Here is a 25,429-nt window from a genome sequence, read left to right on the forward strand (position 1 = left end):
TACTTAAAAATACACTTGATAATTTCAATATACTACTAGATGCACATGCACCTTTTCGAAAAGTGACTAAAAAAGATACTAAATTTAATTTATATTAAAATCTATACAATACAAAAATAAACTTTTTGAAAAAATATATAAAGTCTAAAAATGAAGGAAACAAAAGTTATTTTATATTGAGCATAAAAACTTTCGTTACATACTCCAATCTAAACTTCTTTTAACAGATACTTCAATGATAATATCAAAAATATAAAAGCAACATGGAAAGGCACCACAAATATAGTCAATATTAAACTTAGCTCTACCACAAGCGCAACTATAGTTATCCACAACAATTTAACAAAAACTAATCCCAACGAAATTTGCAATGTTTCTAACAACTATTTTACTAACATTAGTACAGATACAAACAAACATTCCTCAATCTATGAACCATTATACAGGCTATCTAAAAAATCTTTTCTCAAAATCTTTCTTTATCAGGCCCACTAATGAGTTTGAAAATCTAAAAACAGCTAAAATTGTGCCCACCTTTAAAAATGGTTCAAAACATTTAGTTTTAAAATACAAACCAATATCTCTACTCTCAGGCATTGAAAAACTATTTAAAGGACTTATGTTTCTTATTATTTTTCTGTGACTTACAATTCGAACAAACTATTCAAAATCATTTTCTTTACTAAATTTGACTGAAAACATTAAGAAAGCTCTTGACGGAGAAATGTTTGCGTGTAGCATCTTTATTGACCACTAAAAGGCCTTTTATACTGTTGATGCTGTGATCCTAATTAAAAAATTATCTTACTATGGAATCAGAAAGGTGTCAAATTCATGGTTTAAATCATTCCTTACCGGTAGGAAACAATTTGTATCTGTGAATGGGGTTAACTCAAACTTAAATAATGTACAAGAAGGACCTGGGATCTGTTCTTGGCCCACTACTTTTACTTATTTATATCAATGATCTATCTAAAGCTTTAAAATTCTGCAGAGTGCAACACTTTGTTGACGACACAAACCTTCTTACTTTACCTCAGCAAATCTATCCAAAAAATGAATTTGTCAACTGCAATCTTTAAAAACTCTGATAAACGCTGATAAATTTAGCTTAATTCGAAAAAAAGTGATAATATTTAAAAGCGAGCAAAAAAAATTAGACATGCAAATCAATATTAAATTAAATAGGACAAAGATTTATTGTAAGAAGTTTGTAAACTATTTAGGAGTAAAACTGGAAAAGAATTTAACCTAGATTATTCATTATAATAATATCTCAACTAAATTAAACAACAGTATCGCTATTTTTCCTAAAATAAGACACTTCGTACATTAAAAAACTTTAAAATCTATGTATTATGGTCTATTTCATTCTCATATAAACCGTCTATGGATCCTTCAAAAGAAGGCTCTAAGAATAGTTAAATTTTTGCCATATAATTCTAATACAGATACATACTAAAAAAACTCCAAATCTGTACTACTTATGATGTACTAAAAATTGTACATCATAAGTAGTACAGTTTACTAAAAAGTGCCTTTTTATACACAGATGCATAAATAAAAAACTGTACTCTGCGTAACGAAATAAACAGTCACTTAACGAGATATTCACACAGAGGTCACCTAAATACTCAAAGTTATATAATATTTTAATGAAAATGTTTCTCTCGTAAATTCGGCAATAAAAGATTGAATTTATTTGCAAAACCGGTTAAATGATGTCCCGTTTTATGATCTACAAACACAAGTGTTTAAAACCAAACTAAAAAACTATTTATCGCACCTTAAAAAATGCCCAAAAATGTAAATATTTTATTCAAGAGAAACGCTATATATGTGTATATATAAACAGGGGCGGATCCACTTTTTTTGTTACTTGAGATAATTAACTTCCAGACATGGAACGAGCTCCAACATTTATGTTTATACTTAGTTATTACTTATAAATAAGGATGCTTTGCGAAAAATTGCGATGATTGGAGCCTAGGAACAAAAAGCCCTAAAATTTTAGTTTTTTATCCTTGACTCCTTGTATGTCATAGTGATATATAGTAGAATACCCTCATCATATGTCATCCCTTAAGTCACGTCACAAAGAATTAAAAATCCTTATTTAATCAAATGTATATATAATATATTTAATCAAATGGGTATATAATATACCCGTTTGGTTAAATGAGGGTTTTTAATACTTTGTGATATGACATAAAGAACGATATAAAGAGTATCCTGCTGTAAACCGCTGTTACAAGTCATGATAACACGATGGGAATTTTAAAAAAATATCCCAATAGTTGACTAGTTGTTTTGTTATAGCTTTTTCAATATATTTAAGATCTTCAATATACTCAAATACTTCAATATACTTAAAATGCTTCAATATATAAATAAGCTCTACAAAAAATGTATAAAATCTGAAAATATCAGTATGAATTTCATAGCTAGCACTCCACAGCTCATGCACTTATTAAAATAACTGAGAATATTTGAAAAGCTTTCAACAATGAACTTTTTGCATGGAGAACGTTTCTTGATTTGGAGAAGACTTTTAATTCTGTTGATCACTCCATCCTCCTAAGAAAATTTGAACTCTATGATATTTATGGAATTGTTCTAGAATGGTTTTTATCATATCTTCTTAATAGATTGCTTTTTGTCTCCACCAATCAAGCCAAATCTTTGCCTGTAAAATGCTTCACAGGTGTACCCCAAGATTCTGTATTAGGACCATTGCTTTTCCTTATTTTTATAAATGATCTTAATATCTTTCTAAAACTTTCAACAGCTTACCATTTTGCTGGTGACACCAACCAACTCATAACAAATAAATCATTAAAAAAAAAAAAGATAATAATTTCGACTTATCTAATCTACTTTAATGGCTTCACACTAACAAATTAAGTATTTATACCAGCAAAACTTAACTCATCATTTTTAAATCAATCCAATCTTAAATCTATAAACACCTAAACTTCAGACTAAGAGGTCAAAAATGTTTCATGTAGTTTCTTTAAAATATAACCATGAGCGAGATCTCGTCTCGTTCTCGTTTCTCGTGAGAAATGGGACTTCTTATGAGAAACGAGAAATAGAAAATTCTCGCGAAAAGTAGAATGAGACTTAAAAGCTCTTCAAAAAATTTCAAACAACAAAAGAATGGTTAGTCTCACAGGTTAAGGATAATGTTGAGTGCCAACATTTGCCAGAGTCCTTTCAGCAGATTTGTCCCCTAATTCAAAACTGTAGCGCAAGTTAAACGTCAGACTTGAAACGCAAGAGCCAACATCTGAACTGAATCCTATTTTGAGCGAAATGTGGCAGTATGAATATCTCCCTGATGCCAAAAAAGACTATCCGATTCTTGATTGGTGGAAATTGCATTCAAATACATTGCCAGAACTCTCTTCATTAGCTAGACAAATTTTAGCTATTCCAGCAAGTTCAACTAAATCAGAGAGAAAGTTTTTGGTCAGGTGGAAATACCGTCCAATCATCCAGACACAACTTACACCCAGAAAAAGTAGAACAAATCATCTTAATAAGAGAAAAGATTGTCTTATTGGAAAAGTTTGGCAAAAAAATTCTGAACTAATATTTGAAAAAGTTGTTTACATTTGACAAATGTCATTTGTGTCTATTTGTCAAAACCATATTTACATTTTTTATTTTACTTGAATTTTAATAAATTTGTTTTCAAAAATTGTTAAATTTCTCGTCTCGTCTCGTTCTCGGTCTCACGAGAAGTACTAACTTCTCGTCTCGGTCTCGTCTCGGCGAGAGCGAGACTAGGTTTTTTCAAACCTCTCGTCGGTTTGAAAAAACCTAGTCTCGCTCATGGTTATTAAAATATCTTGGAATCAAAATTGACTCAAATTTTTATGTTTCCTATTATCTTAAAGACTCAACAGTGAAATTGTATAGATCAAATGGATTGCTAGCCAAAATTGCCAGTTATGAAACTCTACTCAATATAGGGTAGATTAGAGTAATATGAGCACCTTGGTAATATGAGCATACTTAAAGATTTCTTAGATGTAAGCAGTGAAGCTAAAGTTGCTATGTATTTTTTGAATCGACTTTATGTGGTGATTACAGGAATCAGTGCAATTAGCGTAAACCTATATGAAGTAATTAGGGGGTATCATCTAATTAAAACGCTGTTAAATTTTTTGCTTTTTAAAATAATATCATCACGCATGAATAAGTCTGTGGCGCGAAATTTTGGTGCTAAAATAATGAAATTAATTTTTTCATAAAAAAAAAATATGTTAGCTAAATATTCAATCCTTTTTGGCTTGAAAAACAATGCATAGAACTATTTAGTTTTGACTTTATTTAAAGATGCCATTTTTGTGTAATATGAGCATGCTCAAATTACCCAGTGATTTTCATTGAAATTACCTAGTTTAAAGTCCTAAAAAAGCAGTGGTTTTAATTGGTTTTTTGAATAAAAATAAAATATAGTAAAACTTTTTAATATTTTAACAATACTAAATATTTTTTTGTAATTTAAATTCAAAAAAATTGATTTTTTATCGTTCAAAGGTTTGAGTTGATAAAATTGAAAAAATTACGAACTATTTTTTTTTTTTTTCTTGCGGAAAGCATAGTAGTATTGTTTCAACAAAAAGTGGCTTAAAATTTGATCTTTTAATGATAAGTTTTGTTAATAAAAAATCATTATATTTCAAAAATTAGTTCTAATTGTCAGTTAAAGTGCTCATATTACCAAGTGGTCTGGGTAATATGAGCATTTTTGTGACGTTTTTAAAACCTCTGTGTTTTTAAGAAAAAAAGGGTGCCCAAATATCTAAGTGGATCATGAGAAGGGATCCCTAAATATTGTATATTCGCTAAAATTTTGGATCCAGCTTAATTAATTTTTGAAATTATTCCAATAATTGCTTAAGGTGCTCATAATACCCTAATCTACCCTATACCATGTAATTTTCAGATCACATCTTAGATATGCTAGTCAGGTTTGGGGACAAAGCAAGTCTCATGTTTTTTTAAGATAATCAAACATACAAATCTAGGCTTTTAAAAAAAGTATATTTACAAAAATATTGCTCTAATTCTGAAATCCTTCACTTTCTATCCAAAATATCCAAATTATGTGATCTTATAAACATCCCTCCCTCATTCTCTAATTTTACCACCATATAAAATTCTGGTTATTATCTATGATCTTTTATTAACTTTAATTTATTTGCCCCAAATCATTGTTTGGTAAAATACGGGGATAAATCTATTACAATCCATATACAATGCATAAACCTATCACAATGAAATTGTGGAATAATTAAACTCTTCATCTTCTCTTTATCTTTATGTTTTTATTTAAAGAAAAAGTATGTACTACATTTGAGAATATTTTAGCAAAATCCAGTTAATAAAGTTAAACCTTAAAAGTTTCTTTATAATAGAGCTTTTAAACAAACAAATTATTAAGAAACATGAGTTTCTTATCAATTTGTTTTTTATTTTAAAAATGATTATTATAATTTATGTCACAATGTTATAATTTATGTTTAAATCAATGTTATAAATCAATTTTATAAATTATGTTACACTATTATAATTTATGTTACAATGTAACAGTTCAAAACAGCAAAATATTTTTAGCTTTGTTTTTTTTCTGCTTTAAAGTTTTTAATATATTTTTCTTTTTAATTTCATTTAATCTATTTTTTTTAAAACTTAAATCTTTTTTACTTTATAGCAATTATGGACTTTTTCTAAAACTATAGAAAATGAGTCTCTTACTTTTGAGCTTTATCAAGAGAAAGGGGGGCTATACAAGTAAGATTAATTTTATTGTGATTTTTTAAATTAGTTTTTACTTATTACACATGCACACACAAATACAAGCATACACACTCTAGGGTGTCATACTATTTGGTTTTTTAAAAAAATTGTTTTTAAAAAATTCTGCTATATGGAAAATATATGTAAAAAAATTAAAACTTAAAACTAAAAAAAAAATTATAAATATTTATTTATTGCTTTTAGTAAATTTATAAATATATATTTATTACTATTAGTTACTAGGAAGTTTGAAAAAAACATATTTTTAGTTTATTTTTGTTATTATTTTTAAAATTTTGTTATTAGCTTTTTTAAAATGTTGTTTTATTTCAATAAAATAATATTTTGCAAAGGGTTTATTTATTATAAAATTTGCTATTTATTTATGGCAGAGTTGGTATCATCAAAAATAGAAAGGAAAAAAAAAAAAAAAAAAAAATATCAAAATTATCTGAATTTATAGGTCCTGGAAAATATATGCTTGTAACAGAGTTGTCAATATTAAGAGATCATCAAACAAACAAATAATAAAAAAATATCTGTTTAAAAGTCATATTGTACTTATGTTAAGACATGACTGTTTAAAAAATATAACAAAAATTAATTGTAATTGCATTATTTTACAAAATATTAACTGATAAAAAATCAATTATTTATCTGTAATTACAACAAAAAACGTTTGAAGAATTTCAAAAAATTATTGCAAATTAGAAAGAAAGTTTCCAATTTGACTTAAAAATTACAGATTTTAAATTAAAGCTGAACTCAGTACTTCAGACACATTCTTCAAGTGAGTGAAGAATGTGTCTGAAGTACTGAGACACATTCTTCACACACTTAGCCTTCTGAAACATCAGCCAAATTAAGTAGTATAAATTATTATGCTCACAGTTTGATGTTAGTGTGGTATGCTTTTTCTGAGTCTATCAAACAGACCATGTTCTAATTGGAGAATGTAGTAAAACAAAAAAATGACATAGAGTTAATTGTAAAAATCAGAAATTTTGGTGATAAAAAACCTTAAACTGATAATTAAGTTGCAAAAGTCAGAAATCAATCCTGATGCAATAATGCCTAAACAGCATATCTACTGGACTACCTCCTATGAGTCTGTTCTTACATGCAATCTGACAACAGTAGAAGTAAAAAAAAAATAAATAAATGATATTTTAGTCTATGAATGCTTAGAGTTGGCCTTGCCATGGGCAGTCAATGGAAAGAAGAGTTAGGCAGGTAACTGCAACATGCAATATATATTCTCTTTTAAAAAAAAATGATTTTTTTAAGGGTGCTGACCTTATGGAGACAGTTGTTCAAAGAATCAATTTGGTTTTAATGACAATGATGAAAGAAGTGTACATTTTGACTAAGATGAAAGTAAATAGTAAAAGTAACAAATTAAAAAAAAAAAAAAGAATTTGTAAAATGTTTATAAAGTAGTTTAAGAAAATTTTAAAAATAAATATATAAAAAATAACAAATAATTATAAATTAAGCTATTAGAAATTTTATTTAAAAAATAATAGAAAATGTTTCTTAAATTCCCATGGTAACAAAATATACAACCGCAATGTTATTCTTATATTTATCTTTATTATTCTCATAATAATTTTTTTGTGAATATAAGTAAACCCATATCACAATTCTCAGTATTTTAAACATTGCAGATTTTTTAATTTTGGCTTTTTTTTAGTTAAATTATATATAAATACAAGTTTTTTGGATGCAGGGTTTTTGATCCAGAAATAAAAAATAGTTTGACACACCTTAACACACAAATTTATATTTCTTGTTTTTAATTAAATTTCTTAGTTATTTTGAAGTTTAATTTCATAGGTTGCTTGGAAAATGTCACATAGCATTTGGAAAATTTCAAAAATCAATTGTTTTAAAATTTTATGGAAACAAATTTCTTAATGAAAAAAAGAAGGAAATAAAGGTAATTAGAATCTTATTTTATAAATTCTTAAGTAAACAGAAATTTGTTGTGAAAACTGAATTAAAAAAGCAAACATGAGTTGATAAAAAAATAAAAATAGTTTATTGTTGAATACATAAAAAAGTATTTTTTTTTTGAGAAAATAAATAAAAGTAAAAGTGAAAGAATCATTGAATTTTAATTAAATATTTTCAAATATTTGAATTGACTTTTACAAACATATTTAAATGTTTGTGAAAGTCTAATATGAGTAATCCAAAATAATAATTTATCTTATATATATTCACCAATAAACTCTGAGTGGCTAAAGACATTTTTTATTTGAAGCTAAAAATATTTTTTTTAGCAAAAAACAAACTCAAAATAAATATTTTATATTAATTTGTTCAATTTTGGAAAAGCATAATAAAATAAATTTGATTAATCAATTTGAAATATTCGGATAGTGGTTTTTGACAAAGCAGTAAAATCTAGTTTCATAAATAAAATGTAACAGAAACACCCACTGAAGCAATGTATCACCAGGAAGTTTTAAACCTTCCCTATTTAGTTCTTTCAAGTAACCACCATCTCACTTTCTTTTTTAGTTAGTTGTCCAATACATCCATCTGAAAAATGATTCTATGACCAATCTGAAAAGTCTATACTTTTAACTTGATTTATAACTGATTTAACTGATTTATATTTGGGTTTGTTTTCAAAGCTGTTAAGGTTTCTTCACAAAGAATATACATTGTTAGTTTCATATTTTGCCTTTCTGCAAGCTTTGGAGATATGGCTAACTCATTTATACACGATAATGTGATAAGTAAGTTTTATTCTAACAATTTCAGTTTATAAAGATTTTTCCAATCAGCAATTATCTCTTCAGCTTCATCAATTTGAAATTTAATCTCTATAATCTTTCTGCCAATTGTTATATTCTTCCATGAGTAAACATTATTATGTATATTCTTTTGTGAGTAAACATAATTGTTATGTTTATTCTTTTGTGAGTAGACATAGTTGTATGATAAAAATATAGTTTTAGTTCTTAAGGTGCTGTTAGGAATGGTATCAAAAAGGAGGGAAAAAATATCTATTTACTTGGTTGTTATCACAAATTTTGGATATAACTGTTCCAGTGCATTGTTCAATAGATTTAATTCCATTAGCTACAGCAATACATTAGAAATTAAAATCCAAATTAGACACTAGTACCATGCTGACAATAAACCTAGGTTCTGCAAACAAGCATTTAGCAGTTGAACCCTTGGAATTAGGGTTGGCATTTGGCGATGCTTTTTGTGTCAACCTAATGGCAAACTAAAATAGTTTAAAATTGGAATTAAGTTTCTGACTTTATTTTTTTTAATTCTGAGGGCAATTACAGTATAGAGTGTATGCTTATGTAATGCTTGAGATAAAGCCTACACGCAAAGACTCGAACAATAATATCTGGTAAGCCTAACTGTGCTACTTCTCATTGCAAATAATTTTTCTTGTAAAACTTTTCTTTTTTAGTCATTTCGATATTGTTTAAAAAACGAACTGCTTCAGATAAAATAAAAAATTCTTCTATTACTCTTATTTGGTTCTGTGGAAGTGTTGAAACAAAACACTGTGAGCCCTTATGAAATGCTGTATATGGTGAATCACTTTTAATTTGAAGAATGAATCTAAAAGAGTATTATGAATATATAGTCATATAATTAGTCACATTGTTACAGCATAGAACTAGAAGTAAATGAGAACTAAAGAAGAAAAAAAGTAAAACTAAAAAAAGTCTTTAATTCATGAAAATATATTAATAGTAATACTGTAATAACAATGATTGTTAAAGTATTGTTAATATTATTACGATGTATATTTTTTTGAAATAAAGACCTTGATTTCATTCTACTTAATGACATGAAAAATATGACCACTGCACTCAACCTGTTTTTTCGTGCAGTGATCTTGTTCATCAAGGTTTATGTTTTGGAGTTAAAGAGTTGAGAAAGAGAGAGAGTTGTTCCAGGGCATGCAACCCTGTCTCAGATTTTGCTAAATTTTACACCACTTAAGGATTTTGATAAGCTATGAACATCCCTAAAATTTCATGATCTAATTCCAACTGGTTTTAAAGGTATAACTATCTTAACTTTTCAAAAATGGTTTTGGTCCTTCTTTCTGTTTTGTATGTTCTTTCTGTTCTGTATGTAGTGAAAAGCTGAAAATATATACACTTACATATTTTGTAAATATATAAATATATATTTATATATTTACATATTTTGGGGAAAGGACTTTGATGAAACAACTAAAAAAGTTTTAAAATAAACACCTGAAATTTAAACCTTTATCACAGTTTTACTGGGCAAATATAGTTACAAAAATGACAATGTAGCTTGATTTTTTTTTAGATGTCATTCTGAATAATATAGTTAGAGTTACTAATAAAAATTGGAGAGTGGTCTTTTTTAAAAACAGAAAATAAACTGTTTTAGTTACATTACTGTCAATTTAAAACATATCTTTTTCTTTTGATTTTTCATAATTCCTGTTTTAAAAATAAAAAATTTATGTAGATTTGACTATGTTTTTTTTCTAACATTTTTAAAATATGTTAATGATGTTTAATATATATATTATTCAAAAATTGACAAAATTATTTGAAATATCTTTTCACAGCAAGCAAGTAGTATGTAAAAATGTCAAAATATAACATTTGTATCGTGTATAATCAAAAATTCAATAATATTGTCCGGTATTATTAATAATTTGTCTTGTTTGTACTCCATTTGTTGCTTGCACTTCATTGACAAATTTTCTTGAAACCTTTGAAGTGCCATATATTTCAACCACTTCAGATGTTTCAGAAGACTTTTTTGACAAACATATATATTTTAATACATTAAGGTATATATTTATTTCCAATAGTAACTTGAGTTACTACTGAGTCACTTTTGGAAACAAAATATGGAAATTTTATCGGGATGCTTCTGTTAAGTAATCTTGTTGGGACTAGTTTATATGTTAAATACTTGTTTAAAGTCATTGAAGAATTTTTCAAATCAATAGATGTTCCATTGTGCAAACTTGTTATGCATGCATGAATATTACCAATGTTAACTCAGGTTATATTCAGGACATTTAAAAACTTACAAAATTAAATTCCACTACTAATTACTATGAAAAAAATGATTTTTAAGACTCATTTTTTTTTTACCTTTAACAAGTAATTATTTTGAATTTTTAAGTTCATTTAAATGTGAGCTAACATCAGCATTTGATCAAATAAAATTTTTGCAGTGTTTATCCGTTTTTGGTCTTTCTAATTTTATTAAAATTGCATTGCTGATCTGCTTGATTACGGCTAAGCTGAGTTAACAATATTGTTAAGCTGCTATGATTAATTTTGGAAAGAAATTAGTTTGATCAGATGGTGCAAAAAGATAGAGCCGTGGATCCAGTAAAAAACCAAAATAAAATATGAAGGTTTTGAGATTTTATTATCTCCAAATCAGTTATGATCTTGATATAATTCATGCTTCCACTGAACAACAGCAACAACAAAAAACAAAAAAACTGTCATACTGTGCTAAAAACTTGATGAGTAATTTAAAAAATAGTCTAAATTAAAATTTATATCTCAACTGTATGTTTTTATTGAACTTACTGATGGTTTTCACAATGAGCGTATAGGTATTTGGCCTGTCAATCATGTGAGCGCATAGGTATATGGCCTGTCATTTATGTGAACGTATAGGTATTTGGCTTACAAAATTTGAGGCTTATTGAGCAACATTTACAGGTCAACTCAATATCTTGTCTAATGTCCATGCTTGCAATTTTTATCCTGAAAATGTAAATATCATAGCTGTTGTAACTGGAAATAACCAGCTTGGGTATTCCAAAAATAGATAGAGGAACAGAAGAGGCTCAAATAAATGCTTGTAATAAAAGTAATTGAGAATTGAAATCTGCGTTCATAGATCTAAGTTGTTGTATTCAACACAACAGCTAGCAATACAGGGCTTTATATAAGCACATGTATTAGAGTTAGAGAAGCTCTGGGAAAGTCTGGATTGCATGCTGTCATCATGTCATGTTGTCCTTTCAAATGTTTTCACCTCTCTGTTTTGTCCGACTGAAAGTCCATTAACTGCACTATTTAAGTGATTTCAGAAACAAAGGCTGTCAATGAACCAAGATGTTTATAGTACAGGAGCTGATGAACTGTTTCAGGATACAATATTAAAAAACGCTAGTCTATTTACCAGAAAAATGTTTTGTCCTGGTCTAACACATCATGTAAGATAGATGGAAAAAGCCATTTACACACTGAAAATCTTTCTTTTCAAGATTCAATTCAAGTTAACTACTTCTAAATCCAAGAATATCACATATTTGGCAGTTTGGTTTTGTCAGTCATGTTTATGTCAGACATTGGAATGGGGTTCAGATTGCACCACTTACAATCCGAGCCCCTCTCAATTGCATTGAGTTTTCATCAAATCTGAAAACCTAAAAAAGATCTAAAAAAGACTTGTCAGTACAGCACATGAAGTATTTTTAAGGCACCCCTGGTTTCCCTCTAAACATCTTGTTGGCATAGTTCTTTCAGCATCAATAAAAGAAAAGGTTGTAGAGTAAGCTGCAAAACATACAAAAGCCACAAAAGCCACAAATCATACCTTGTTTTTTTGTAAAAATGAGAAAACTGCAGCATTGCTAATTTTACTTTATGCCCTTCAACTATATTTTTAATTATAAAACAGTTTTATATGCTGAAAATAACATACACTATATTTTGCAGGACAGCAGCAACAGATAATAGTAGGGGAAGGGAAGCAGAATTTGATCCTCAACAATTACACTAAAAAAAACTAAAGATTATTTGAACAAAGATAGATCAATAGTTCAATTAAAATCTTCAATTAAAACCCTTTTCTCATTTGTCTCTCAAATTAAGTATTTAAAAAAAATAAGCATAGAGCGCACTTAATTTTTTACTCAAGTTTAACAACTTCAGAAACCAGCTTCACAGCACATTTAACAGGCTGACTGAGCAATTAAAAATTCTAGCCAAACTTACCAGGATCTGGTTTGTATTCAATTATACTAAGAAGTTTATGACGAGATAAAGCTTTTAGTAGCAGAAGGCACTAAAAGTATGTAGCAATATATTAACTAAAAAAATATATATATGATTGAATTTCAATCACATATTCTTGTTCAAATTTATAAAAACTTTTTTATTTGTAGTTTTTAATTTTTTTATTCAATTAGGGTGCCCAACAGGTAAAATTTCCCCAGTATAACAATTAGGGTGCCCAAACAGTTAAAATTGCCCCAGCATCTCAGATGTATGCAAAAAGTATAAAAATACTTTCTGAATACACCTGAGATGCTAGGACAAACAGCATTGGGGCAAATTATCTTCCACCAGCATGACAATCTTACTACATTTGGTTTTTTTTTTTTTTTCAAAAGAGCAGTCCGTTACTTGGCAAGAGATCATAACCGCTTATGTCTAATGTAGAATTGAGGCTTAAAAATCAACTATTTGCCACAGTTATTGCTGTCAAATTTTGCATTGTTGTTGTTGTTTTTTTAAATATAATAAATAGTTTTGTCATGGAGGATCATGATATCCAGGCCAAGAAAAAGAAAAGAAAGTGAGTACAAGCATAACAAGATTAAAAAAGATTGTTTAATGGGACTATCATACACGAATTACAAGGAAATTGAAGTTCCATCAAAGTACCATGAGTTTACTTGCAGGTAAAGTTCAATTTTTCAATACATCTAGATGATTTTGAATAAATGTTACATTAAAATTTACATTTAATTTTAATTAATTTTAAAACTTTAAAGTTTACATTAAAATTTAAAATGTTACATTAAAATTTACATTAAATGAATGTTGAATATTTCAAAATATTTTATCATAACATAATTCAAAATACCTGGGCCAGGTATTTTGTTTGGCTTAAGCCTAGTTTATACTTTACTTATATCTAGTATTCCTGCTCTTATCCTAAGTATAAGCCAGCAAATACTTAAACTAGGTTAGTCTAAGTATTTGCTCCAGCTCAAAAATGTTTACTGTGAAAGAAAAGATGCAACTGAATTGGAGCACCAAACATTACAAAAAGTGTTTTTGCAAAAATTAATTTAAAAATACTCCCAATGAAAGAAAAGTTTACTCTTCTATTAGTAACTTATTTCATTTTGTATTCGAACATGATAAAAAAGCCTTCACCAAGCCATTTAGTATAAATGATTTGGTCAGTCTTACTTTTTTAATGGCTAAACATACTAGTGCTTTACCACAGGTGAATAGTTTGGCTTACCCAAGTAGCAAAGTTACACTTAAAAAAAAAATGTTTTGGTATAAAAAAGATTAAAGTGGAAGACCTAACCAAATTAAAAAATTTTTTTCTGAAGAATTTGATGAGTTTTAAAACCAGCAGTATTCCTGGCCACCTACGAAATTGTTTAAAACATTGTTTTAAAGTTTTCAAGTAGTAGTTCTACAGGAGTTTATATTTATTTTCCTTCCTAAAAATTTTTTTGGAAGGGCGAATTTATTAAGTAAGTATAAATTATAAAGTGCACAAAGATATTAATCTTGCATGCATATTTTAAAAAAATATTACAAAAGTTCTGTATTTATCAAGATATTAAAAGATATTAAATTTTTTTTTTAGTTTTCTCAAAATCGGGTTTTAAGCAAATCCACCCTTTTAAAAAATACCGATTCAAATTACATTTTTTTTTATATATTCAATAATTTTTGCTCAGTAATAATTTCTAATTTTGTTCATATTTCCTTTTCTGAAGCTGATATTCAATTCTATTTTAGTTTTTTTTCTTCAGATAATTTTTTCAGTTTTTATTCACATTAATGAAATCAATTATTTTTACTTCTCATTTTATATAACGATAATGAAATATGACTGATTGATTATCAGAAACTAGCTCTTTCCATTTGTCTATCAATATTTAAATTCTCAATGTTTGAAATTTTGTTAACTCTACTACCACCACATATTTTATCAACTGGGGCAGTTACTGACTTGGCATTTTGATATCAGCCTTACTGATTCATTTTTAAAATCATCTATAATGAGAAATTTAAGAGAGTTTTCTAGAAGAAAATAGGTTTTTTTTAAAACAACAGGTAATATGATGTCTGATATAGTTTGGCTGAAAGTTTTTATTCTTTTAATGTTATGTGTAAAATTCTTAGCTCTTCAGTAAAGTTCTTGGTTTTCTTAATTTCATACCAAGCTAGACCATACTCTGTCTGTATATACATTACTATCTCCTTAAAAAGTAGAACAAATTCTGTTCTTGAGTACAAAACTAAAATTCGTATCGCTAATTTCAGCCACCTGGCCTGATTAACCGAACCAACTTTATAATTAGCCTAAATAGGATATACATAGATATTTTTTCATTTTGATAATAAATCATAATAAAAGTAATAAATAAGAGTAAATATTTGAAATTAAATGCAGATTAATTTTTATAATGCTTATTTATTAAAATGGTGCTTACCTAAACTTATACCACTTGCATATTGCAGCAAAACCTTTGATCAGAACTTAAATAATTGATCACACTCTATTCAGGAATAATTAAACAAACAAAACAATTTTGAGCTTGGTAATGGGTTTAACATGATAGCATTGTGCTGCAGCTTTTCCGATTTCACCATAAAATGTTGTTGGAGTGTATTCTCAAAAACAATTTCCAACAAAGACTCAACACGGTTGAATTGTGTTAACACTTCAGTAGCAGACTGTCTTCTAGTACCATGTAAATTGTTTCTGTGTGTCAGATATCTTTTTTTTGTCTCCTGATTTTGCTATTAAACTTAGATGATAAATTTTTTCGATTTTTTTTTTGTTGTTGCTTAGATTATCCAATAATATGCTTCTATAACTAAACTACTTTTATTATCTTTACTATTAAACCAATACATGATAGATTTTGATGATAGATTTTGGACTATAAAATCATGTTTAGTCAAAGACTGCATGCAAACCTTTTTTTCTAGCTCTATCTATTTTACTTTTATCCAAAACATCATTTATTACTTTTTGTAATAATGCCAATTTCTTTTAATAGTCTGTTACTAAGATCTGCTGCAGCTTTACTTGATATCTCATATCTAAATATTTACAATAAAATAATTTTTTTTATATAAAAACATACAGTAATCAAGCAATACATACATATATATATATATATACATATATATATATATATATATATATATATATATATATATATATATATATATATATATATATATATATATATATATATATATATATAAATATATACATATATATATATATATATATATATATATATATAAATATATACATATATATATATATATATATATATATATATATATATATATATATATATATATATATATATATATATATATAAATATATATATATATATATATATATATATACACACATACATACATATATATATATATACATACATATATATACATATATATTTACATATATATACATATATATATACATACATATATATAAATATATATATATATATATATATATATATATATAAATATATATGTATAAATATATATATATATATATATATATATATATACATATATATATATATATATATATATATATATATATATTTATATATATATATATATATATATATATTTATATATAGTATGTATATATTATATACATACTATAAAGTATATAATAAATAAATATATATCTGCCTACCTCAGAGTGTTTGAAGTTGGCAAAAAATTGCCTACCTCGTTTTAATGTTTTATGGTAAGACCTTTGTATTTAGTTTTTTTTGCAGACCTGATGCCAAGCTCTAAAGATTGAGATGGGCAAAAAACATAAAATTATAAAAGAAAAGATAAGTGCCCCAACCCAAACCCTGAGTTGATGTAGCTGTACTCTTTTGTTGCAGCAGGCTATAAGATAGTCAATGTATGTATACATATACATACATTGACTATCTTACATACATACACATACATATAGGGTAAAAATATATGAAATCATCCAGACCATGACAACCTTACGTCTCAGAATTTGTTTATTTTTACACCACTTGCAGTCCATATCAAAAAAAATATTAACTGCGAAAATTTTAGTTAAAAATACCAATGGGTTCCAGAGATATCGTCACTTGAAATAATGCTGACTCAGCATTTTAGTGATTTTCTGAAGTGACTACAAAGCAACTTTGACATACAGTATCTTCATAATGGCTTGGGGAAATTTCCTAAAATTTGGTACTCTAATAGATTTTAACTTGAGAAATCCAAAAATAGCACTCTTAAGACTCGATTATCTCAAGAAATGCCTCATTTATCCAATTTTGTTCAAAATTATTGACTTGTAAATTAGTGATTTTTGGAGGTAAAATGAAGACTGTGGCCCAAAATCCCGAGTAAAAAGTTTAATTGTATATCATTATTTCATCTTAGGTCTACTGAAAAAAATTAGATTCATCAATTGTCTCTCTAATACATGATCAAAATTTGCATTTAAAAATGGTGTCTTTTTAGAAAAATTTAAATTTTGTAACAAAAGCAATTAAAATATTTTGTAAAACATTTATTTGAATAAAACATCAAATAGTGTCATTTATTGACTAGTTTAGGACATTTATAGTCATGGGCCAAGGGAGATACCCTCCCCTCCCACGGGTGGCCCCAACGCCCCCCCCCCCCCCAATCTCCCTAGATTTTTTTTTGCATAAAATGAATAAATAATGCAAAAACATACAATTTAATTTTAATTTTGAAAAAAAAAAAATTTTCATTATTTCAAATTACTGACTTAAAACCTCCTTTTATATAAAAAACAAACATAAGTTTTGTTTTGTTCTTTTTAAAGGTATTTACTTGTTTGTATTTTCTTAAAGAATTACTTTTAATTTTATAGTTTTTATATTATTTTGTTAGGTAATAAATAATAAAAATAATTAATATGGAGAAATGTGACATTGGAAAAGGTCTTAACATTCATTGCCACAAAACTGAATTTTCAAGAAAACAAGGTTTTGTTCAATTTAAAGATCTTCCTTTTGAAAAACAAGAAGAAATAATATGGCGAGCAAATTTAAAGGAAAAGTATAGTTCAATAAGAATTATATGTTGTTATCATGAGCAATTCTATGGAAAACATTTTGAGAGAAAAATTACAAAGTGTTGCAATCCTTTTGGAACACACAAGGAAAGTAAAAAAATTGCTATAAAAGGTAATCTTACCTTATTTACAACAGAATTGATATGGAAATTAAAAGAAAACAATTTATTATTTATAAAATGTTTGATAATTTCAGTTATTTTAACCACGTAAAACTAAATTTGTTTTTTAGGTAATATAAAGATTTCCATAGACATGGCAAACTATTTGCAAAAAAATAATGTTTATGTAACCCCAGGTTGGAAATTCTGCAGTAAATGTTACAAAAAAGCAATAGAAACTGATGAAGATTTAAATTCACAGGAGGAATGGGAATCCAAAAGTGAGAAAAAAATTAAGTTAGATACCACTATAGAATTGCTTGGAATTTCACCAGTCAAACTAAAAAGTCTTTCAAAACACAGCAAATTGCCTGTAGCAATACAAAAGTTTGGGAACACTATTGACAGAGTTGCAAAAATGGTCTCATTAGCATATAATATTAAAGAAACTTTTTTAACAACAGAAATAAAAAGCCCCATTTTAAACAACAACATTAACAATGACCATGATCTAGACATTTTAATGTATGAAGTAAAAAATAAAATTTCAGATACTGACTCTTATTGCCATAAGGTGCAAATGTTAACACTCGCACCAAAATCATGGACACGTAAAAAGATATCAAGCTACTTTGAAGTGTCTGAGTATCTTGTTCAAACGGCAAAAAAAGTTAAAAATGAGAATGGAATTCTATCATTACCCGGATAAAAAACTGGAAACCCACTTTCACCAGAAACAGTTAATTTAGTGATTAACTTTTATCAAAGTGATGAATTTTCAAGAATGATGCCAGGAAAAAAAGATTATGTAAGTATTAAGAAAAACCAACATGTTCAAAAAAGATTATTGCTACTCAATCTTAATGAATTACATGTTGCATTTAAAAAAGACTACCCTAACGTCAAAGTCAATTTGTCAAAATTTTGTACTCTTAAACCTAAATGGTGTATTACAACTAATGCGTCAGGTACCCACAATGTATGTGTTTGCATACATCACCAAAATACAAAATTTCTCATTGATGCCATTAGGTGGAATAAAAGTTATAAAGATTTCATGGCATTGATTGTTTGCTCTCTTGAAAATGCAGAATGTATGTTGCATCGATGTAACCAATGCCCTGGTATTGAAGTGTTAAAAAGTTTTTTAGTGCAGGAGTTTATGGACCATGAGCATGAAGAAGATGTAGTATTTAAGCAATGGCAGAGTACCGATCGCACAACACCTCTTTCACAGTCATTGCCACTAGATGAATTTAATGATTTATTATGTGACAGCATTGACAACCTTACCACTCATTCATATATTGTAAAAACACAAAGTAGATACTTAAAAAACTGTAAAGAAAATCTTAACCAAAACGAATGCTTAATTTTAGGAGATTTTGCTGAAAACTATCAATATGTTGTTCAGGATGAGGTTCAAAGTTATCACTGGAGCAAAAGTCAATGCTCACTTTATACAATTGTACTTTATTTTATAGAGAACAAACTTCTCAAACATAAATCTTTTTGTTACCTTTCAGAAGATGTTGATCATGACACAGGATTTATTTACAAGACTCAGGAAGATATAACTAGATATATCAAAGAAAATCTACCTGATGTATCAAGTGTGAAATACTTTTCCGATGGTTGTGCAGCACAATTTAAAAATTTTAAAAATTTTATCAATCTTTGTCATCACAGTAAAGACTTTGATTTAAATGCTGAATGGGTATTTTTTGCTACCAGTCATGGTAAATCCCCCTGTGATGGTATTGGTGGGGCTGTTAAAAGAGTAGTATGTCAAGAAAGTCTAAAACAAATAACTACTGGGCAGATTTTAGATGTTAATTTAATGTACTCCTTTTGTAAAACCAAGATAAATGGAATTTATTTTAAGTTATTTTCAAAAGAAGAAATTGATCAAACACGAGCACAATTAGAAAAAAATATTTAGGCGGAAGAACAGTTCCTGGCACAAGGATGTATCATCATTTTATTCCAATTGCTCCAAACACTATAAGTTATAAAAAAATAAGTACTGATGCATGCACTGAAATATTTGATATCATTCCAAAAAGCAAACATTATGTAGATATTTCATTAAATATTAAAAAAATGGATTATATTGCATGTTTTTATGATGGATTTTGGTGGGTAGGGATTGCTGAAGATGTAAGTGAGCTTGATATAAAAGTCAGATTCATGCATCCACATGGACCAGGTAAAAACTTCTTTTGGCCAATGAGAACTGATGAGTGTTGGGTGCTCAATTCTGAAGTTATATGCCAAAATTCTACACCGCGAACAATATCAGGTCGTACATACAACATATCTGATTTAGATTTGAAGAATATAAACTGTTGGTTACAAAAAAAAATTAATTATGTTTAAAATAATTTTGTTTTTATTTTATTTACCTATTTTACATTTAAAATGTCTTTTATTTTTTTCAAATTCTTGAATTGTAGGCTGAGAAGGAGGGGTGGGGGTTTAAATAAATCACAAATCACTCCCATCTTATTATGTCAATGACTATATTAATCTAAAACTACATAAAGATATTGATAGTCAAAATGTTTTAAAAACGTTTTAATATCTTTGGTTTTAAAATTTATGACTTAAAATCGTAAAAAGATCTTTGAAATAAGAGGTAAGTATTTATCGATTTGAAGTAACGCAAATAAACTGTTTCTCAAACTTAAACTGAAAAATATGTTTTTAAAATGTATTTTAACAATCAACTATTATTTATTCATTTTATGTAAAAAAAAAAAAAAAAAAAAAATCTAGGGAGATGGGGGGCGGCGTGGGGGCCTTCCGTGGGAGGGGAGGGCGTCTTCCTTGACCCATGACTATAAATATCCTAAACTAATCAATAAATAACACTATTTGATGTTTTGTTCAAATAAATGTTTTACAAAATATTTTAATTGCTTTTGTTACAAAATTTAAATTTTTCTAAAAAGACACCATTTTTAAATGCAAATTTTGATCATGTATTAGAGAGACAATTGATGAATCTAATTTTTTTCAGTAGACCTAAGATGAAATAATGATATACAATTAAACTTTTTACTCAGGATTTTGGGCCACAGTCTTTATTTTACCTCCAAAAATCACTAATTTACAAGTCAATAATTTTGAACAAAATTGGACAAATGAGGCATTTCTTGAAATAATCGAGTCTTGAGGGTGCTTTTTTTGGATTCCTCAAGTTAAAATCTATTAGAGTACCAAATTTTAGGAAACTTCCCCAAGCCATTATGAAGATACTGTATGTCAAAGTTGCTTTGTAGTCGCTTCAGAAAATCACTAAAATGCTGAGTCAGCATTATTTCAAGTGACGATATCTCTGGAACCCATTGGTATTTTTAACTAAAATTTTCGCAGTTAATATTTTTTTGATATGGGCTGCATATGTATAATAGGGATATGACTTTTTTGCAACCTACTAGGCCTGTATCGTAATTCAATGAACTTTTATGTAAAAAGAACGAATAGATGTTTCATTTTGACATATTTTGAAAAAAGGTCACCCCAAAACCAAAAAATCGAATTTTCAATAGGTACACTTTTGTACAGTAAATGAATATTAAAGGCTGAAGATGTTGTAAGAGTCATACTCCAGTTGTTATTTTATTTTTTTATGCAACATGTACTGTGATATAACAAAAAACATTATGTGATATATAATTATACAAGTATTACAGAATTAACAGTATCAAAGCGTCTAGTACAACAATATACATAACTGTCTGTGTCTATAGGTCTACTGTGTTTAGTACATGGGTCACATGATGCTCACGTCTCATAAAGAGTCTAGCGCTTATTACTTAGAATGAATCGAAGTTGCAGTTTGTCTTTCTTTCTGCAGGAAGCATACAGGTCTTGCATCACCTTGATTGCACGTTCAGCTATCTGATTACTTCGTGGTATGTCGATGACGGATGGTTCTTTCTTCCAGTGATTTTTGAATGACTGCAATGCCTTTTTGTAAGGCTTCAATACATCAGATAAATTCTTGAAGTCATTGTCATTGTACTTTTGACTACTAAACCAATGTTCTGCCCACTCATATGAAATGAACCTGCAAACCTTCTCCAAATTCTTTCGCGCTTCAGGCATAAGAATGAACGCCAGAATGGCGAGAATGGCTCTTGAGTTCCATCTGGCATTGCTCATATTAGGAATGTTCTGAAAGTGAATCAGAGGGAAGTTTCTTTGTTCTTCATAGAACCTAAACACTCTTGTTAAATGGTACAAAAACTTCATATCGTCTCTCCACCCTGATTTATCAAGAATTTCTACAGTTCCATTCACAAACTTATCCTTCAGTTCATCATACTTATTCAACAGTTCAGACGCAAATGGGTATTCAATGTTTGGAGATTTGGTATCACCCCCAAGTTCTTCGTCCATCACCAGACGGAGAATCCTGTCTAGTACGTGATGCTGACAACCGATAAATTGTGGTATTGTGACACCCTTTAATTTAAACATACGTTGCAACTTCACAACAACTCCATTTCTCTTCCCAGTATTGACGTTTGTTGTATCAGTAATGATCATCTTAATTGAATTCCACAAATTGTATTCATCAATAAGTTTGGCAATTTTTTCAGCAACAGTTTCAGCTTTGCCATCTTTTAAACGCAGTGCATCAAGTTTCACGTCAGTTCTTTCATTCTGAAGTACAACTACCTGATATTCCTTATCATCTATTCGTTTGCCGTCAAAGTGTAAGGACCACTGTTCCATTTTAAGTTGTTGTATCATTTCTTTTTTTAATTTACCTGCCTCTTTGAATATGGACTTGTAAATTGCTGATTGACTTGGAGTTGGAATATCAATACCTTGTTGTGATAATACATTGCATATTTTAGCAGCTTTCTTTGTGGAAACTCCACTTGATGTAACCATACTTACAGCAAATTTACTTTTGTAGTGCTTTCTAGTTTTTTTCTGAGTGTCCCCATCATCGTCTTTATCACCGTCGTCGTCTTCATCATCTTCACTCTTACTTTTGCAGTTTTCAGATTCAGTACCACTGTCTGTGGTAGACAGGACTTGTGATGTGGAAGGTATTGCTGTTCCAGACTGGACTTTCCTTCTCTTGGAAGGGTGAATGGTTTCTTTACTTGCCACTTGTCCTGTTGAGTACCCCACCTGTCCTTTACTTTCTTTTTGTAGGTGGTATAGACGTTTATCTTCCGAGGATAACCACTGGCCATTCACTTTCGTGATGTCAAATAATGCATTGAGAACATCATATTTTCCACGCTTGACACATTCATCATAGACCTTCAGCACCTTCATAAGCTTTGCTCTTATCACTTGATCAGACACACGTGGAAAATTCAGTTTATTGTCCCACAATTTTGTAATTTCCTTAGAAATTTGGTCTATTCGTTCTTTTCTTCCTTTAACATATGCTCCGAGAAACTGGTATCTTCCTACGATCTGCAATTGAAGTGGTATTCTGGATTTTTCATCGAGTGAATGTTCTTCTACAGCCACGCTTCGTCTTCTTCTGTGTGACTCTTGAAATCTCACCAAATTTTTAGTCCAAGTCTTCTTGTTCTTTGTTACTGTGGTATGACTTTTCTTGTGAGACATCATATAATATTGTTACGACTTTACGGATAGCTGAGCGTAAATATCCGTTTAATAAAAACGTTTAATTAATAAAATACTTTAACTGTATAGTAATCCAATTATAGTTCGATAATCCAGTCAATGTTGATAACAGTTCGATAATCCAGTCCGTATCCTAACGATAATGCTACAACTACTTATACTTCGTACACTTACAGCGTCTTTAGTTCGCTACAGTAGTTCCTTATTAGCTCAGTTACACGCAGTGTACTTCATAGAACTATTCACATTATCAACACTGAGCTCTGACAGCAGCTCGCTTATATAATTATTTAGAGCTTCCAGAATGTTCTACTAAGTTCTATAATCTTCTACAGTCTGTTACAGTCGTCTATATCACCGTGGTAACACAATGACGTCATCACATAACAATTCCAAGTATTTGCCGGCACACGGCCGTTTCGTTGCCATGGTAACGTGTGGCGTTATATTTATAAATTCATAACAAAATAATGAAATAAATAGAATTAAGCTGAGAATTAAGCTTAAGATTAAAACATCGGTCAAAAATGAATGTATAAAAATGGTAAATCAAATTTTTATTTTGGGGGTGACCTTTTTTTGTTGCAGAAAGCTATTTGGGCCTTTTTTCATGATTTTAGGTAAAAGTTCATCGATTTATGATACAGGAAACATTTTATTTGAAAAAAAATTAAAAAGTCATATCCCTAATGTATATATATATATAAATATATATATATATATATATATATATATATATATATATATATATATATATATAATATATATATATAAATAAAATATATATATATAAATAAAATATATATATAAATATATATATAAATAAATAAAATATATATATATATAAATAAAAAAAATATGTATATATATAAAAGTATACATTGACAAATTCATATGATTTAGATTGAATTAGATTTTGAATTAGAGTATGAACTGCCATATGATATTATGTCCATTCAACATGCTGGAAGTCATGCAGTGTTATTTGCAGGAAATCTTGATGAAAATGATGAATCTTCTGATGACTTGTAAGTGTTTTAATATTAATGATAATTTACAGTTTTCACAATTAAAGCTTAATGACATTTTTATGTTGTCTGCGATAATAGAGTTTAAAGGTGATTTTTTCATTAAAAAATATCTTCTAGTAATATAGCTTTTATGAAAAACTTTTGTATCCAAAGTTTTTTGCAATGGAATAATCTTGATTTAATTTATATACGTGGATAGCTTTTAATGTGTTGTTTTAATATACGTGGATAGCTTTTAATGTGTTGTTTTAATAATTTATATACGTGGATAGCTTTTAATGTGTTGTTTTAATATACGTGGATAGCTTTTAATGTGTTGTTTTAATATACGTGGATAGCTTTTAATGTGTTGTTTTAATAATTTATATACATGAGCTTTTAATGTGTTGTTTTAATAATTTATATACGTGAGCTTTTAATGTGTTGTTTTAATAATTTATATACGTGAGCTTTTAATGTGTTGTTTTAATAATTTATATACGTGAGCTTTTAATGTGTTGTTTGGTGTTCGCTATAAAAAGATTTTGACTTCTATGATAGCAAAATTCATAATTTTATATTGCTTTATTGATTTTTTGCGAACCCCTGTGTTTATGCTAGATTACTTCATAGGTTAGACTTGGTCATGGCCTTAGGTCCCCAATAAAAAGGGGCCCCCAAAAGTTAAAATTGTATTTTTAAACTTGATAAATATTTAGAAGTTTTATATTATTGTCAATTAATCAATAATGCATATAATACAATTTAAACATTTATATTTACTATTC

The 25,429-nt window shown here is 28.0% G+C and overlaps 1 protein-coding gene across 3 annotated transcripts in view; it reads left to right on the top strand.

Moving 5' to 3' along the window:
* LOC100205085 (otoferlin) overlaps window positions 1-25,429 on the top strand; it is a 182,930-nt gene that overhangs the window by 14,211 nt on the left and 143,290 nt on the right. For all 3 annotated transcript variants that reach the window (XM_065813710.1, XM_065813708.1, XM_065813709.1), the window contains exons 3-5: window positions 5,726-5,805; window positions 7,648-7,750; window positions 24,535-24,659. In XM_065813710.1, the coding sequence (XP_065669782.1) occupies window positions 5,726-5,805; window positions 7,648-7,750; window positions 24,535-24,659 (308 nt within the window). The remainder of the gene's footprint in view (window positions 1-5,725; window positions 5,806-7,647; window positions 7,751-24,534; window positions 24,660-25,429) is intronic.

This window comes from Hydra vulgaris, chromosome 12, assembly GCF_038396675.1.
Source record: "Hydra vulgaris chromosome 12, alternate assembly HydraT2T_AEP".
In the NCBI taxonomy this organism is placed as follows: domain Eukaryota; kingdom Metazoa; phylum Cnidaria; class Hydrozoa; order Anthoathecata; family Hydridae; genus Hydra; species Hydra vulgaris.